Source organism: Fistularia commersonii, chromosome 7 (genome assembly GCF_037954325.1).
Source record: "Fistularia commersonii isolate RoL2024-O1a breed Wild chromosome 7, RoL_Fcom_v1.0, whole genome shotgun sequence".
Lineage (NCBI taxonomy): Eukaryota > Metazoa > Chordata > Actinopteri > Syngnathiformes > Fistulariidae > Fistularia > Fistularia commersonii.
The window spans coordinates 16,985,809-17,004,131 of record NC_141290.1 but is presented as its reverse complement, the minus strand read 5'-3'; the positions used below and the strand labels follow the sequence as shown (position 1 = coordinate 17,004,131).

Genomic DNA, 18,323 nt, shown 5'->3' with positions numbered 1-18,323 from the left:
TTCACTTAGCAGCAGCCTCGGCGTCTGCAAGGTCTGTTTTGGGCTTAACAGAGCAACAACTATTCAAAAAAAAACAAAAAACAAAAAAAAACACGGAAACAACCTGATCCTACCCTTTTTTTTTCTTTGTAAAGGCACCCCCTCACCTCCACACCTCCTCTATTATATTTAAGATGTTTTTAGGTTCTCAATATTTCTCAAGTCTTGCTGTTATAGTTATTTACTTTTCCTGACTTCAGATAGATAGTGCAGACTAACTCATCGGGCCATTTCTGCTGGATTTTAGCTTTATATTGTCCCGATTTGGTTATTTTTTTGGTACATTTTAATGGTAGGTCTGGCATATTTTTGGTCATTTCTCACTGATTGTATTTTAAGCTGACTGACCACTCATGCAGGCTTTTCCTTGGACCTCAGAACTATTGAAATAAGAAAAAAAAAAAGGGACTTTTACAGTATGAGAACAGAGTTTGGGAGCTCAGAAGAATGTAGGCACAATTCTCACTAATCTCTAGCGGAGTACTATCTGTTTGAGTCAAACAAATGGTAGACCAGAAAACCTGCGAATGAGATCCGGCACAAAACAATTGCAGTATTTAGAAAATACACTGCCATCTACCAGTTAGTGACTTGTGCTTGTTTAAGTTTGTAAAACAGTGATATTTAAATTTCCAAGTCATGTGATCATGCTTCTAATAAATAAATAAATAAAATAAATAGATTGAAAAAAATAATAATAATTCATTCATTATATTTTCAGCCCATTTTCCCGGCACCTCTGGGATGATTCGAACATCAAAAGTTAGACAATTCATATTTCATTATATTTCTTATTCTTCCTCCTTTCTACTATTATCTATTACTGTTATGTTTTTTACTTGAAACTCTGGCACAACAATTTCCTTCGGGATTAATAAAGTTGTTCTCATCTCATCTCTCATCTCAAAATATGTGGCATCAGTTAAAAAAAAAACAAACGCATCACTTGAGTACCTGTCATTTGCTGCATGTTTCTCTTGATGCGATAGATATTTTCCAATTAGAGTTTAACCATGTAACACCAAATTAAAGCAAGATGCTCTCTGAGGCAACTTTTATAAACTGCAGGTTTAGACAAGAGCTGCTGGAAGCTGTTATTGTTGTCTGTTTATGCTAAAGTATGATGTCATGGTAGATAATGAAAAGGCTACATGTGCAGACCAGCAGAGCGGTGCGGAGAACGTGATGCTCCCCGACAAACTTGTTGTAAACACACCCGCAATCGGTCCGCGACACCAACAGCTGTACATCAGCATAAACAAAACACGCCAAGCAAAACCTTTCAACGCTCGGAGGGCAATGTGGAAAACCACCGCTTGCAAATAAAAGATAAATATATAATATCATGAAAAAAAAAAAAAAAAAAAGACATATTTCGGTACGATTTCTGAAGGAAATCATTTTCTTGCATATTTTTCTTCATTTTAGGACCGTCTCGTAAAAACCTGGGAGTTTCGGGGTCAATGTCCAGTTCATTTCTTTCCTATTTAGGGGGCATTAATACACATCAATGTTCCACATCTTTGGTTATTTTGTTTTGCGAAAGTCACTGAATTTATATGGGCGAAAACTGATAGTTAAATGCTATGGAATGAACTTCCAGCACTTATGGGTTTAAGTTTCTCAGTTCACCCGCCTGCTCTCACCCGTGATTTCTCCTTTCTTGAAGGAGAAGGGAATCACCATGTCAAACGGTCTGAAACCGCTTCCATTAACGCTGCTGCCCATTGGCTCGTAGCCGTCTGACGTCACCTGGGAGCGGGAAAAACAAACAAAAAAAAAAAAGACGCATCCTTCAGCAACTTGCCCACTTCCTTTAACAAGCATCGGTTTCCATCAGAAACATGCTGCTGCTGCGTTCCAGCCCTGCCCACACAGCAGCATCCTGGGAAACTTTAGCGAATCGGGAGAGCGATGCTGATGAAAAGGTGCTTCTGTAAGGAAGTTGCAACAATGAAGAGTGGGCAAGTAGTGGGTGGGGGATGCAACAAATCTTTAGGAAGAACTCAAAATATTAATTCAGCACGCGTAACCATTGCAATGCCTCCTGCAATGTACGGTATATTTACTCAAGACACATTTGCTGCCGTCCCACCACCTGACACAAAAAGAGAAGCAATGAATGGAATCGGGGAGCAAAGCGGCTGAGCAATAATAAACAGAGGGGAAAAAAAAAAATTAAAAACAAAGAGGCTAACCAGCAGCCATTCACCTGCAAGAGATAATGGGTGTGTATGTCGATATCTATTTTGTTTGTTTTTGAGTGGCGTGCATGTAATTCTGTGTGAGCAGTTTTTCTGCTGTGCATCGGGACTGTGTTTTTAGTTGAAGGACTCCTGAACAAAAAGACGCGTGTGGTGCGTTCAAGTGATCAAGGTGCAGTGCAGGTGTCTTTGCTCAAATCAAACCAGTCTTACACTTTTTTTTTTCTTTATTAACTATGCCGGAAAAAGAATTTATAGTCTTGCTTGATTAGAAAGTCTGTCTAGTAACTTCTTAATGACTAAATTCTTGAAGTCATCTCACTTCTCATTGGCATTGGAGAGGGTGTTAATGTGAAAGAAACACGTGGCTCATGATTGCACACGGCCAACACACTCAAGCCTTTAGAATAAACCAATCCACTAAAAACACTGAAAATTTGAAATACGAGTAGCGTTTCAGACTGTATTTGAATTTTTTAACTCCTTGCTATTCTGATTCCACAGGATGCCATGAGGCCACATCTTCAAAGAGAATGATTGTTTATTTGAAGAAAACACAAACTTGAATGGGGAGCAATGCCATGTTTTTACCTGTTTTTAGACAACAGATTTTTCTTTTCAACTTTTATTCATATCAAAAAATGAACTCGTCTCACAATATGCAAAAAATTAAAATCATAGCTAAGGGTGGAAAAAAGCTTATTTTAATTCTTGTAACTGGCAGCCCAAAAAGTAAATAAATCAATTAACAGTTTCCTATTTCAATCTTTTACAATGCGATGATTGCAATCAAACAGAACAAAGTTTGATTTTTTTTTTTTTTGATATAATTGTTAATCGTACAGTCAGGGGTTTTATGGTTCTATAACAGGTACATTATTCAGACATGAAGATGAACTTGCATGCACAGCTAACTTGTATAAAAAAGTACACAAAAATAGGACAATTATATCAGAGCTAATGATAATTGTTGTGCCTGCTTCACAGGATGCTGCTGCTGCTGTAGGTATTCCGCGCCGCCCTTTAACTTCTGGGCTGTCTCCGTCCAAAACTATAGTCGGTAGCAGTCGCGGGTGATTATTCATTCATTCATAAACCGTCATCAAACTGCATCAGTTAATGATTTAGAGAAATGAAGAATTTCAGCCGATGATTCCCATCATTCCTCTAATTCTAAAGTTTTCCTGATTCTGATTGCCAGCCTTTCCATGCAAATAACCTACACCAAAACTAAAACTTATTAACTTGACAAAACAGAGAGGGGAAAACAATCAGCATTTAAATAGGCCCATGAAAGATATTGATTGTATAGGGCTAATGAACATTGTAATCACAACCTCCTTCTACCCGGGTTGTTATCAATGATTTTAAAAATTGATTTGAGACGCCCCCAAAGGCACGAGCACCATGCACCTCAGATCACTCAGAGCTTGGTTTGTGTGTATTTGAGTGGCGGTGTGTGGGAGTGCACGGTTGAGTTTGGTACCCAGGGCTTGAAGCCAGCTCCAGGTGGAGCGGCCTGTTGTTGGGGTGACATCTGCGCTTGCATCATGGGTACCTCATCAGTGGCCTGAAGACACAACAGGAGTTAACATCTAAATAAGCGTGCACACACACATGTCCAGCTATCTTTGTGAGAACCTTCAACAGCCTAATGCCTTCACTCTGCCCTTAACTTATATTTTCATCCTTCTCTTAAAACCACCAGAGAAGCTTGAACTTCGGTTCACAAAGATTATTTTTATTTCATTATTTATTGATTTATTAGGAAAGGCTTTCGTTTGCATATCTCTCAATTTTCAGACTTTCAGAGTCTGTTAAACCCCAAAAAAGTCACCGTTTTGTCCAAATGTCCCTGCGATGATGTAGGATTCTAATTTGTTCTCCCAAAAATACCTGCATCACACACACGCACAGGCACACACACGCGCACACCGAACCTGCAGTGAGTCACTGCAGACTTGTTACATAAACTCCGGCTATTATCTCCAATGGGAACCATTTAAAGCTAAAACTTTATTTCTCTTTAATAGCTCCATTGTTTAGTTCTAGCAGCCGTGTAGACCGATGGCAGTGGCTGATAAACGTTCAATTTCCTGGGTCATACCCTGCAATTCGGTAGGTGTTACCATAGTAACGTAAACACACATCAGATCTGACATCACGCCTAAGTTTCCTGAATCGCTTTCTTGGTTTGGCTCGCTGCAAAAATCAAATTGCTAAAAGAATAAATCTAAGTCAGCATGAGGCTTTGAAACTAACAATGGCCACATCTGTTATCGGTCATGTCTGCGACACCGATGGTTCATCTTGTGCTAAACTCTTTTTTTACCCGTGCCTTCCCCCATCGCCACCACAGTTCCCCTTGTCCTCAAAGCATCCGAGAACCAGAGAGGGTCGCTGGTGTGGGGTTGGATGGAGGTCATTCTAAGGAAGCACAGTGATGAGTGTATCCATGTGTTCTCGGGTTTCTTGGTTCCACCGACAACCAAAAACACTTTGCACATAAAAGGAAACGTGCGGGGGGGGAAAGCTCTGCCCGTGGGTTTTAAAACTGACGGAGGGAATAAAGCGAAATGTATGTGGAAATGTATGAAAAACATTTGGGGTGATAACCATATAAACTGTTTAACACAGCAGGAGAGAAGCCGCTCCGCATCGGTCACTCACCCTGACTTTGAATGGACTGTGTGGGATGTTTTGGCCCCCGAAGCGGACGTATATCGTGTAGTTGCCGGGAGCCTGAGCCGTGTAGAAAATGTCAAAAGTGCCATCCCTGTTCTCTCTTACATCCGTCTCCACCTCGCTGCCGTCTGGCTGAACCACCGTGCAGCTAACCTTCCCCTTCCCAGCACCTTTGGTGTTCACCAGCAGGCCCATCTTTTCACCAATGGCCACTGTGGGGCCCACTCCAGAACCTGCAAAAACAATTATCTATTATTCTTGTCTTATCCTCGAATAAATGTGACATTTTGAACGGCGACAGACCTGTGACAATGCACTTGCTAGCGTCCCCTGTCGGAGTAGCACGGACGTAGTAGGGCGAGGTAGGGATGGGATCTCCTCCGTATTTTATGACAATTGTGTAACGGCCCACACGGTCTGGGATATAAGACACCGTGTATGTACCGTTATTGTTATCCTGGACACTGGACGGCTTAGGTTTCCCATCCTGGTCCTAGAGTGAAAGATAAAGGGTAAAAAGTGGGGGTGTGATCGAAGACACAAACACACACACAGGACTGTTACTTACTGTGATGACCACGCTCAGTTGGCCCTTGCCAGCATCCTTGGCATCAATGTTAAACTCCACAGGGAAGCTGGCAGTGACGTTGCTCATCAGCCCGGGGCCGCTGGCTCGCACTTTACTGGCATCGTGAGTGGGCAGAACCTGAAAGCTGAAGGGACTGAAGAAGCACAGACACGAGGAAGGACTTGGGTTACCTGTCCGTCACACGGTTCAGGTGATTCATTCTCCCCCCCCGTCCTGATATACCCAAATATCCAAACAACATGTCAGACTCCCCGGTGTTTCCAAAAGCAGCAGGCTGCAGGATGCAGTTTCTACATCTGCGACCACGCAACTGATGGAATACGACAAAATGTTTATCCAGAAGCAGCGGGGGAGAGAAAGAGCTTAGAAGTTTCAAGACACTATGCAGTCAACATTCACCAGACCTTTTGACAGAATCCTGGCTGTGGTTGGATATTACATCACCAAGACCGAACCCACCTTCTGCTTTTACAACAATAAACAAAGAAACTAAATTCAAAGTCTTAATGTTTTGAGGTTTTACGTCAGAGTGTCTCTTCTGCGGCATTACCTGTTAGGGACTTCCTCGTCCCCGAACTTGACGGCTGCGGTGTACAGGCCCACCTCGGACGGAGTGTAAGACACAGTGTGGGTCCCGTCCCCGTTGTCTTTCACGTTTATGGCCTCTGCTACACCTTCGGGTGTGAGAACGGACACAGCCAGGGGGGCCTCTCCAGCCTTCCTGCAGTCCACTGTGAACGACTGCGCAATCTTGGCCCTGACCTTTGACCCCAGACCAGGCCCAGACACCTTGACCCTACCGGGGTCCACCACCTCCTTCATCGGGACTTTGAATGGACTTCCTACACACAGCGAGAAGAAGTTGGGTTTTAAGCCTTAAATGACTTCGCTGGAGCCTCTGAGAAGTTAAGGATCTGAAGGATATAAGGTTTTCAGTGGATTTCTTGCCAACCCATAGCAATATTTAAAAAGTCTGATAGTTTCAGATGGGTTTTACTGCAGTGGCTGATCAAGTTTTCCTTCACTTGCTCTGATTAAACACAAAGTTGTATTCTCTAAAATACATGGTTGTAAAATCTAAAAATCAACAAGTGTCAGACTCATGAGCCGTATTTAGGAGCGTTTGAATGGAGTCATAAGAGAGGAAAATGTACTGTGCAGAAATCCTTTCAATGTTTTAAAAGTCAATCTTGGTAAAATATTTTTTGGATGAACCCTTTTCCGCATCCCGAAGCCTTTTTCGGGCATCATTGGGTCTGGACATCGTGCGGTGGGGTCACAAATCACGAGCGGTTTATGGCAGGTGTCAGACACCAGGCTGCAGCTTTTCAACAGTGGCCAATAAGATAATAAGATTAAGCTGAATCACTGGGGGAAAACTTTTAATAAGCCATCACAACTTTGACAATCCTTCTCACCAGGGATGTGATCTCCTCCGTAGGTGATGTTGATGTCATAAAGGCCGGGGGTGAAGGGGACGTACTCAATGACGCAGCTGCCATCTTTGTTGTCCTTGCAGGTCATCTTAGACTCCGACGGACCCTCGACAGTGATGCCGAGACCACCGACACCTGCCCCTCTGTGAACGAGCCAATGCGGCCAAATTCAGTGGCAATTCCATTAAGTTTGTGAAGGGCTCTCATCAACCGAACGTAAAAAGTAATCTATCAAAACCAAGCTGTTGAGGATTTGAGGGCAACTGAATCTGAAATGGTGTACCAATGACATCATCAAAACTGCTGTCAATGCAAATATGTGATTGCATTCCATTACATTGCATTTGGCAGACGCTTTTATCCAAAGCGACTTACAATAGAGGACATAGGGACTGCAAATACACTTGCAAATACACGATGCACAGGAAATATACAGAATAGTAAGCTTGGGTTGGTGAGGTTTTTTTTTTTTTTTTTTTTTGGATAAATACATAAATCCTCCGCCGAAATTGTTTATGTGGAAAATAATCAGTGGAATGTTGTGATGAAACTGGCTACCTCGTAATAATGTCAAAGTGGTTGGTCTTCTCCGTCAGGCCTTGCAGCAGCCCTGGACCAGTAGCCACGACCCTGCTGGGATCACATCCCTCCGTCACAGAAACCCTGAATGGGCTCTTTGGGATCACAACATCATCGTAAAGAACCTCGATGGTGTGGGCGCCTGAAAATACGAACAAACCGAGAACCAACGCAGTAAGAATCTATTTGTTACAGGGGGATGGAGGAAATCTAAATACAGGGTAACGTTTACAGCCCAGATGTAGTGACCTTGTATGTCCTTGTATACTACGCATCAAGATTTGATTTCAATTAAACAATCTGAACCCCCCCAAAAATTGCGTCTTAGCCGTGAGAGGTTCTTTTACCTTTTTCAAAAGGTGTGTACTCGACGCTATACGTCCCGTCGCCCTTGTCAGTCACGAGGCACTCCGTTTGTGCCCCAGAGGGATTCCTGATCTCCGCAGTCACATGGTCTCCTCCTCGCCGCGTCAAAGGGCGGGCGTCCACTGTGAACGTTGTTGTTGCTTCTCTGAAAACACCTTGGGTCAAGAGCAGGGAGGATGACGTGTTAATGGAAGACGCTCAAGTCAAAATGGTAGGAAGATTTCTCAAAAACAAACAAAAAGTCTCAGTACCTTGTCCGGCCACGCCCGGTCCGAACACCTTGATCTTGGAGGTGTCGACGGCAGGGTCCACCGTCACCTGAGCTGGGAAACCGGGGACGACTTTGCCTCCGTATTTGAGGAGCAGAGTGTACATCCCAGCGGTCAGGGGGATGTAGGTCACTGTGTAGGTCCCGTCGTTGTTGTTCACCACCTTTGTCTCAGCTTTTACACCTAAAACACAGGTTCGGCCTTTGCCTTGAGTTCATGGAACAGAAAAACAAAACTGATCTATCTTTATAATTTAGACACTCGAAAACTCCTCCTTCACTTCTCAACTTCAATAACTGCGCTGAAATAAGTCTTAACACTAAGGTTCGGTCAGGACAGGACAATTTCAAGCCCAAGATTGGCTTCCATGTCTGAAATGAATCTCATCTGAATCGAGCCAAATTCTCAAGCGGTGTACTGAATCAAAAAAAAAAAAAGAACAATTACAGCACTTCACAAAATAGTCCACATTAACAGGGGCATAACAGAATAACATTTTGGGTTCAGGGAGTTCACTGGGAATCAAGTCTGAGAGAAATTAAGTCATTAATGTTAAAGTACAAAATGGGGTTGAGTCTTAATTGTATTTTAGAACTCCACAGCACTATCTCTGAGTTTAAGTAGGTGCAAATGAGTTGGAAATACATAAAGAAAAACCACTTTGAAGATTATTTCAGAGTTCATAGATAAAAGGAGTCAATGAACTGCAACAAATATATTTTAAATTAAATGAAGGAAATCTTATCAGTCTGTGTTGGAAGTACCGGAATATGAACCCGTAGGACTCGTGGGGGAGCTCGGCGCAGCCTCCAGGCTGAGGTGTCCAAATCCAGCACGAGAACAATCGACATTCAGCTTACAGGGCTCCCCGACCTTCAGACACAAGATGAATCAACATTTTATTTAGATTTCAGGGAAAAGTGACTGTTTCCAGGTTAAATGACTCGTTGGAACCAATGGATCTTGCACAACTATCACCTTGAACAGGGTGGGAAAACTACGGCCCGCGGGCCACATCCGGCCCATTTACCTTTTTAATGCGGCCTGCCAAAGATTGGTACAAAATTCATACTTGATGCGAATGATTGGATAAGTGAATGTTGGAGCTCAAACAGGAGATTATTTCATTTTTGGAGCTACTTGAGAACACTTTTCCTGAGCTGAATGACACAGATTGACTCTGTGATTTAGCCTTTACTTGACACACATACCGATGGACATGAAGCTACAAGGGAAAAAAAAACGGTTCGTGCATGAAATCCAAGCAACCATTTGAGCCTTCAAAACCAAGCTGGTTTTATCTTTAAAGCAAATATCAGATGAGTCTGATATATACTGTTACCAAATACGTTTTTTTTTTTTAATATGTATGGTATCTTGTGATGACCCGGCCCATCTGTCAAATTTTAAGTCAGTGCGGCCCCTGACCCAAATAGTTTGCTCAGCCCTGACCTTGAAGCCTTTCGCTGGACAAAGAAGAAACAATTAAGTTTCATTCTCACTGCATTTTGTGACCGTTTCGTTTGATTCAAATAGCCAAAGTCAAGTTACTAACCTTGGCTCGATTTAGGCCGGGCCCTGACGCAACCACCTTGGAGGGGTCGAAGGGCATTTGGATGTCGGCCCTGAAAGGTGAGCCCGGAATGTGGACCTCCTCGAAGAGGATGTTGATCAGATACTCTCCGGGTTCAGTAGGCAAGTATGAGACCGAGCAGGTCCGGTCCCCTTTGTCCAAGCAATCGATCTTGGCCTCGGTCTTCCCCATCACCGTCAGGCTCAGAGCCCCGGTCCCGGCGACTTTGGTGTCGACGGTGAAATCCGCTGGGTTGCCGACCAAACCGCCTTTTAAACCGGGACCGTAGGCCTTTACCTGGAACAACAACAAATGGAGAAGTTACATTTGCATGCAGCTGCTGTTATGCTACACTTTCAGTTTCAAATGGGAACTTTCAGCGCCCTTCTACATGACGGAGAAGAACCTTTTCAGCGTATCACCAGTTTACAACAGACGGGAAAGTTAAAGTACATTTCTTTTAAAAAGAAATAATTGGAACGTTAAAGAAAAGTAATTAAAATGACTAAAAGAAATACGCATTTAACACCACCAGGGCCTTTGGGACTAGACGTTACCTTGCTGGGATCTGCAGGCAGCTGGCTATCCATCAGGAAGGGGCTCCCGGGGACGGGGTGTCCATCATAGGAAACGTTAATAGTATGAAGCCCCTCCTCCACAGGAGTGCAGCGAACCAGACTGGCATCTGATTTTTTAGGCTGAGGCTCCACTTTACATGGTACAGCCCGCTGGGTGGGACTCCGCTAGTACCGCAAACAAGCATACAACCCCATGAGCCATCCCTGCCACGTTTTTATTTAAAGAAAAAAAAAATCAGACATTATGTCTGACACTAACCATCGTGACCTCCAAGCGACCTTGACCTCCTGCCCCTTTTGTGTCCACCATAAATTGCTGCTCCTGACCAACCTCCACTCCTGGGGGGGGGGGGGGGGGGGGGGGTTATACCGGTTTCAAAGAGCAACAAGAAACTTACTGGTTCAATGACTGTGAAAAAGAGAAAATTGATTTCGTACTTCCATTCAAATTCTCCACAGTGACTTTGCTGAGGTCCAGAGGGGCGGCCACTCCGACCGAAAAAGGGCTCTTTGCGATGGGATCTCCTCCGAATTTCACCGTCACCTCCATGTCCCCCTGCAGATGGATTTCAAGAGCGTCTTTGCACTTCCGGACAGCAAAATAACTCAGAGCAGAGCAAACATCAGCATTTCGATAAATTATAGATGAAATCGTCACTGAACATAAAGCCATGGTTAAATCACTGATAAAAAAAAACATGTTTTATTAAGGCCATCAATTCAATGCAACTACTGTGTCCTTGGTAAGGACACAGAAGGGCAAGTAAACTTTATTTTACTAATAGTGCAAAGTTGCACAATTAATAGGGCCGGTGGTTCTCTGGTATGCAGTTCTGTCTGACGTAGCGAGCAAATTTAGGTTTGACATCTCACGCGCATAATTATTTTTAACATGAACATCAACTAACACTATAGACACACAGCTTGTCTCCTACTGGCAGTGTGTACCTGTTGTACAGGTGTGTATTTGACAGTCTGAGAGTAATCGTAGTTGTCAATGATGTCGAAGTCTTTGACCGGAGCAGAGAAGGAAACATCCAGCGGTGCTTTACCGGCTCCTTTCATCAACACGGTGAAATGAGTGGGTTTGCCGCTCTCTATACCTGGAAGAAAGAATAAAAGTCATCACGATCTGTTGACAGAAACCTGAGAAGGGATTATGAAAGCGCATTTAGGAGTCTGTCTGTATGTCTGACCAGTGCGAGCCAGTCCAGGACCCTCTGCCTTGACCTTCGATGCGTCATGGGAAGGATCCACTTGGATGTTGAAAGGACTTTGTGGAACTTCCTGGATTAAAACAGGCTTACAGTTAGCAGAATCTGCTTTCCCATAGGATCAAATAATTTGAAAAAGAAAAACAAGTTGGGTAAAAAAAGAGAAGTACACGAAAGGTGGTGCTGCTGTGCAGCCTAAGAATCGGATCTCTGGCAATTATTCTGAGACTAAGAGGGAAAAGAATCTTGTCCTCTGGATTTACAGCTCCCAACCTAGAAAACTGCCCTCTGACGGATGCGCTTTTTTTTTTACCTTGTCAGTGAATAAGACTTTAACTGTGAGCCCACCAGCGGCAGGGGGGACGTATTTGACAGTGAACGTGTCATTGGCGTTAGGGATGATGTCAAAGTCCACGTCCGCTTCTTTGTCATCCACCATGTTGGGCTCACACTTGATGCCCACGCTGACATCACCTGACAACACACACATACCGATGATTAAATGCCGTGCATCACAGCCACTAAAAATGTAAGGGCACTCGATTAAAAGATGTTCAGTTTTGCTTTGTTTTACCTGCTGGTTTGAGTGTGTAAAGCAATGATATTAGCTGGTTTGGGGTGGCTAGATTATTAAGAGATTGGTGCTTTTCATAAATGAACGTACTAGAAACACCCTGCCCCGCAGACACATCACACTGTCTAATGTAAACAGTGAGCCAAGCGATCTGTACAACATTCTCTCTTTCTCCCCCCCAGCAGATCCGTCGGTGTCAATCACGGCAGAGGAATTCAGATTATTGCAGGAATGAGAGATGAAACTATGCCAGACAGTTGTAAGAGGTCAGATTGTTCTCGGTCTTACAGTATGCAAGAAAAAAAAAAAAAAAAAAAAAAGCGCTACCTGTGAGTAGAGCCAGATTCATGTCTCAGTTCATCTGTTACAACCTGAAAGCTAAAAAATTACTCATAAAGTAATAAAAATAAAATAAATAAAAATAAATCATAAAGAGTAAAAATGCCTTTTTGGTGGAATCACTTAGAACAAACTAACTGAGCCACGCATAAATGGCTGTGATTTTAAAACTGAAAAAAAAAATTATAAATAAACTATGCCAATGATGTAGCCATTTGGACTTCATGCACAAGTCACAGCTTCAATAAATGATATCATAAATGTAAGTTTTAAAATATTTAAATGTTTGAACACAGTGGACAAATTAATTTCACAGAAGCTCAATTTCTACTAACCAGGATATATATCATGTTGCACTGTTACCACGGTACCAGGATGATTTGTCCGCTTCTATTACATTGCAGCGCTTTGGTTTTTTTCTTTTAAACCGAGGAATTTGGACACTGGAAGTTCCCTCGGCAGGAGGTAAAGAGCAGAAAGTGCTCTTGATAGACGCTGGACTGTAACACCACTTATGAGGAGATTACCATTTTTCTCACTTCAATTTACGACCTCTAGAAACCTCTTTCCAAATTAGTTCCAGCTCCCGCTTAATGCCGAGCCAGTTTCAAACAAGAACTCTGGCGTGTCACTATGAGAAATTAGTTAACTCTGCAGGGCTCTCCCGGCAGACACAATGAGAAGGATAAAAATTAAAATATAAAAAAAGAGAATAAACAGCACCAGAGTGCATTATTAGCCACAACCCACAGGATGAATGGACTGGGACTTGAATTTTCCTTGTGACGTTCTGCTAAAAAATTTCAACCCCTATTCTTCTAATGTCACAACTCATTTTTCTGTCGCAGCACGGTTAGTTGTAAGGAATTAGTCTGCCGGTGCAGCATTGGAAACCATTGCGGTTTGGTTTGAAATACATCCCTTGACAACATTAACAGAGTAGGAGAAAGGCTTTTGTCCATTTTTATTCAGACAACAAGCAGGCTTAACAGCTTTTGTTTGGTTATTCATTCACCAAGCTGAGCCGCAGTAAAAGATTTCTACTCATGTGGCTGGAGTTTAGATAAGAGAGCGACTAGCCAGAATGTCAGCGGGGTTGTCGAGTCTATGTTTCTCACAAATTTGTCCACCCTTGACCATAACAGAGCAGAGTATTCTGGAATCACAGCTTCAGTCATGGGAAAACACTGAATTCAAACAAAAAAAATAGAATAAATCCCCCTTTTCTGACAGTAAATGTTGGCCATAATACATTAAATCATGGTTTCATTCCTTCAAAATTGTGTTGAGATGGTATTGCTGTACTTTGTTTGTGCTGGTACATCTATGCACTTAGGAAAGTAAGTAGTAAATTTCCACCTTGAGATCATCACTAAGACAAACCAAGCAGCTTTTTTTTTTTTTTTTTTTTTTGTGACAAAACTGGGTGTTTGTGTCGTCGTGTACAGACGTCAGTCCCGACAAATGAAAACCATCAGTTACGGTTTTAATTACAACTCTGTCCTACCGGATGTGTGTGTGTGTGTGTGTGTGTGTGTGGGCGTGCCATACCGTCTCCTGCTCCAGAGCAGTCCACAGTGAAATGTGTCGGCTCGTTGGCTTTCAACCCCGTTCTCTCCACACCGGGTCCGAACACCCTCACCATGTCTGGGTGGCTTCCTTTACCCACATTCACCTACAAGCCACCACAAGGAATGGGAAAAATAAAATGTTAAAAGAAACAGGATATAGGATCAATAACCAGGTAACTGGGGGAGGGAGGGGGGTCAAAAGTATAAAAACAAAAGGCTAGAAAAATTAAAAAGACATCATGTTCGCTCACACCTTTGGCAGAGTGTAGTTGGGCACTACAGGTGTGCAAAAGTGGGAGGGAGCAGCATTACTTAAAGTGAATATGGTGATAAAACAGTAAATGTGATACAGGAAGAACAAAAGTCTTCTCATAGGCTGCTGGAACAGATGGATGGCATGAACACGGGAGGATAAAGTCCACAGTGGCAAAGAAGTGGTTAACAACCGTGGCCTGAGATGACAGCGGTTCAGCAGTTTTTGTTATTATAGTCTGAATATTTTGTAGTGAAACTGTAAGAGCTGATAGTGTGTGCCAGAGTTGGATGTGCTTATCGAAAGTGCATTATCACAAGCAGAGTTTTCGACACAAATCTTGTAAGATATTACAGAAATTATAGTAATAAAGAAAGAATGACTCCGTTTGTGAAACTCAAAACAGACGCATCACATGACAAACAGGCACAAATACCAATACAAAATTTAAAAAAAACAAAAAAAAACATCCACATTGGCAGCCTGATTACCAGCAGAGGCTTCACTTTTAAATCTAAATTGTAATGTTTTGTTCTGGTTTGTGGCCAAGGTGCAAAAATAATACTTACAGATACACAGCTGCAGAACATTTCTCTTTTATGATGGACATTTGGTTTCATTCAACTGTCTTGTCCTGGCATTTGAAAGGAGTAACCTAAGAGCCATATTCCATTTTTCAATTTAATCATTTTGATTATCAATTTCTCTGAAGTTGTTTTGACAGTATCCCTGTTCTTTTCAGAAAATTATCCAGACTCACAAAATGCTTACTTCTAAGTACAATGGTAATACAAAATCAACACTTGAAATCCAGTTACTTGTATAAAAATAGTAAATACCGCATACAGAAAAAATACAAATCAACCAGCCCATGAACAAACGATCCAAACAACACAGTAATAAATTTAAATGACAAGTGAGAATTTATTTTGAAACCAGTTCATTTTCCACTTTGGCTGAATTTAAAAGAGGTAAAATATAATACAGCTGAAGCTAGAGTTCCAGTCGACATCATTGTTACGGATGTGAAATCATTCGTTAATTATTATAAACATTGGAAATTGATTTCTTCACTAAATTTGACTGTACAGATTTATTCAGGAATTAAAAACTTCATTTTAGTATTTGCTTCAAAATTACCCCTTATATTTATCCTTTTAAAAAAATTCTGTTTGAAAACACACCAGGCCTCTGCATTATTAGTAATAAACCAGCAGTGTACGTCTATAAACCAAAGTGCTTTGCCATGGCCTTCTCTATAAACCTTATTCCACATTTCCTTAGAAAGTTTAGAAATTAAAAAAAAAAAAAAAAAAACCCTTAGGGCCATCTGAGCAGAGCAGTGGGGGAGTGAGAGATCATGTCATTCAGGAAATTACAGTAATTGTATTTGTTGGGAGCACTTCGATGATAACGGTTCCCCAATGCAGTGATGGTTCGATATCTTCAGTGTATACCTGGAGTCGAGAGTTGCTCCGGACTGAAATGAACCTGTTGTTCAACCAGGTCTGAGGATTGGCAGTCGCTTTTGCAGACGAAACACAAACCTATCCTGGGCACGAGTACTTTGCCAGCCACTTCACAGAACTAAATGATAAATGGTCTCCACCTACTGTACTATATAGTGCTTTCACACCCTGCCATTGCAGATTGTTTGCACTCTATTGCGTTTACCAACTGATGACTGCCATACGGATGCTAACCAGGCCATCAGGAGCAGAAACGAAGAGCCAGAAGAAAAAAAAAAAGGGGGGGGGGGCGGTTTCAGATTTTTTCTTTTTTTTTTTTTTATTACTATTTTTTTTTCTACCTCCTCTGCCTATTTGACTGAATTTAAAGTTGTTCACAACAAAGCAGTTGAAATGTTTTTCTTAGTACCTCAAACAAACAGACAATGGCAAACAAAAAGGGCATTGCAACTTCATCTGAAGTTGTTTCACCGCACATCAATTTTTGAAATATCACCAATATCTAGTGAGCATGTAGTCACACAAGGTCTTCAGGAAGTGGACACTAAATTATCCATTTGTTTCAGAGAGAAGAACTAAAGCAGGTGAATGGGACAAAATGCGTAAAAGTTCCTCCAAAACACTTAACTTTCCAATTCAGCTTTGGAAGAAGCTGCCATCACAGAGCACAGTTTTATTTTGTGTCGCAGAGGTGACTTAGTCACGACTTGGACAGGGTTATTTTATCTGCTTTTACATTTGCACCCAGAGCCTAAATGTTACAGCGGGGTGGAGCGAGCTTGTGGGTGGAATAGAACAGAAGCAGAACTTGCCCCTCATCCCCTCCAAGGGTTCATGTGCCAGCGGGGTCAGGGCCTTGTGTGAAGCGCTCCCTGAATAAATACAAAAAAAAAAAATCTAACTAAAAAAGGTGTTGTTGCTGCATGGTCCCTCCCTGCTGACAGATGGGTGTGACTGTTTTAAAGCCGTGTGTTTTATCCACATGAGCGGGGCAGAGGGGTGTAATCACTGCCAGGCCATTGCAGGCAGCAGCTCGCAAAATGCCTGCTGATTCATCACCATGATGTCAGCTCTGGATCTGGGAGGGGAGTTTACAGAGACTGCCAGCTTCCCTCAACCAGCGGAAATGTCTGAACCAGCAAAAATACTTAAAAAACACTCAAATGGGTCGTTTTAGCTCTGTCGGTTTCGATCAAGTTTCAACGAAGTGAAGCAACTTGTAACAATCATACTGTTTGGTGTCTTCAGGACACAGGGCGTCAAGTCTTTGTGAACCACTGGGCCCATTTGGGCATTGCAGACAAAAATAAAGAAAAAGAATCTCGAAACAACTTGAACCAGCGCCATCAAGCCAATACTGCTTACAAAAGCACAGTAACTCAAAATGTAAGGACACTATAAATGCAAATATACACAGTCAGGTCAATAAGTGTTTGATCACCCTGTGATTTTGCAAGTTGTCCTATCTATAATTCATGGAGGTGTCTGAAATTTCATCATTGGTCCATTTCCACTGTGAGAGACAGAATTAAAAAAAAAAAAAAAAAAAAAAAAAAAAAAATCGGAAATCACATTGGAAGATTTTTTTTTTTTTGTAAATTACAGTCAAATAAAAATTATACAATGTGATTTCCATTTTTTTTTTTTTTTGGAAGATTCTGTCTCATAGTAGAAATTCACCAAGGATGAAATTTTAGAAACCTCATGATTTATAAGTAGAACAATTTGAAAAATCACAGGGAGGTCAAACACTTATTGACCAGACAAACGTTTACGAAGTTGATTACAGAGTTTAGACAATTTGTATACAAAAAAAAAGGCTAAAATTTCCTGACTTGGTTGATATTAAAGGATGATATTTGGTTTCAAGGTTTACAGCAGGTCTGGCCATTAATAACATTCAGACATTCATTAGAAAAATAAACGAATAAAAATTCTGTGTAAAACTGGATTAATTTAAAAGAAAATCCCCCAAAATCTACTAAAATAAATAGAGAAATAAAAGCAGACAGCAAAACGTCACTTCTCTGAACCCCATGGATTGTTGACTGACCAGAATAATTCATTTACACTAAATCTAAAGCAAACTTATGAATGTGTGTTACAAAATGCAGCACTCTGCGCTACCTGAGAGTAAAATGTGTTAAGTTTCTTGGCACTGAAGTGGATGGAAGCAGTCTCTCAAAAATATCTGGTCAATTTGGTAAGATAAAATTACATTTAAAAAATACTGTAAAAAGATTTCATATCAGAGGTTCAGAGTAGTTAGGTTCTGGTCAAGTTACAGTGCATGTTCAGTCATTACAGTGCATGAAATTGTTCATTAGTACATGTGTTCATTAAAAAAAAAAAAACAGACACAAAAGCACAAAAGGACACTTCAATAAGGATTAGTGCGCTCCATTAGTTAGAAAGGACAAAGGTTCCAGCAGAGAAAAGGTTACACAAGCACAGACTTAAGATATTAGAAAAAAAAAAACCCAAACAATTAATGGTTTAATGGGCAAATTAGTGGGAAATTTCATTTCGCTGTGTGTGCGCACATGCTCACGCGCGCACACACACACACACACACACACACACAC

General features: G+C 41.7%; 1 protein-coding gene across 4 annotated transcripts in view; it reads right to left on the bottom strand.

Moving 5' to 3' along the window:
• flnba (filamin B a) overlaps positions 1 to 18,323 on the bottom strand; it is a 67,050-nt gene that overhangs the window by 13,013 nt on the left and 35,714 nt on the right. For 2 of the 4 annotated variants that reach the window (XM_086150110.1, XM_086150113.1), the window contains 19 exons: positions 13,997 to 14,120; positions 11,846 to 12,006; positions 11,515 to 11,605; positions 11,267 to 11,421; positions 10,757 to 10,874; positions 10,578 to 10,657; positions 10,298 to 10,483; positions 9,723 to 10,037; positions 8,932 to 9,040; positions 8,150 to 8,350; positions 7,880 to 8,053; positions 7,512 to 7,674; positions 6,936 to 7,096; positions 6,068 to 6,359; positions 5,497 to 5,650; positions 5,232 to 5,421; positions 4,914 to 5,161; positions 3,730 to 3,813; positions 1,686 to 1,791 (listed from right to left, as the gene is read on the bottom strand). In XM_086150110.1, the coding sequence (XP_086006236.1) occupies positions 1,686 to 1,791; positions 3,730 to 3,813; positions 4,914 to 5,161; positions 5,232 to 5,421; positions 5,497 to 5,650; positions 6,068 to 6,359; positions 6,936 to 7,096; positions 7,512 to 7,674; positions 7,880 to 8,053; positions 8,150 to 8,350; positions 8,932 to 9,040; positions 9,723 to 10,037; positions 10,298 to 10,483; positions 10,578 to 10,657; positions 10,757 to 10,874; positions 11,267 to 11,421; positions 11,515 to 11,605; positions 11,846 to 12,006; positions 13,997 to 14,120 (3,112 nt within the window). The remainder of the gene's footprint in view (positions 1 to 1,685; positions 1,792 to 3,729; positions 3,814 to 4,913; positions 5,162 to 5,231; positions 5,422 to 5,496; positions 5,651 to 6,067; positions 6,360 to 6,935; positions 7,097 to 7,511; positions 7,675 to 7,879; positions 8,054 to 8,149; positions 8,351 to 8,931; positions 9,041 to 9,722; positions 10,038 to 10,297; positions 10,484 to 10,577; positions 10,658 to 10,756; positions 10,875 to 11,266; positions 11,422 to 11,514; positions 11,606 to 11,845; positions 12,007 to 13,996; positions 14,121 to 18,323) is intronic. The other 2 variants (XM_086150111.1, XM_086150114.1) reach the window with 1 other exon arrangement.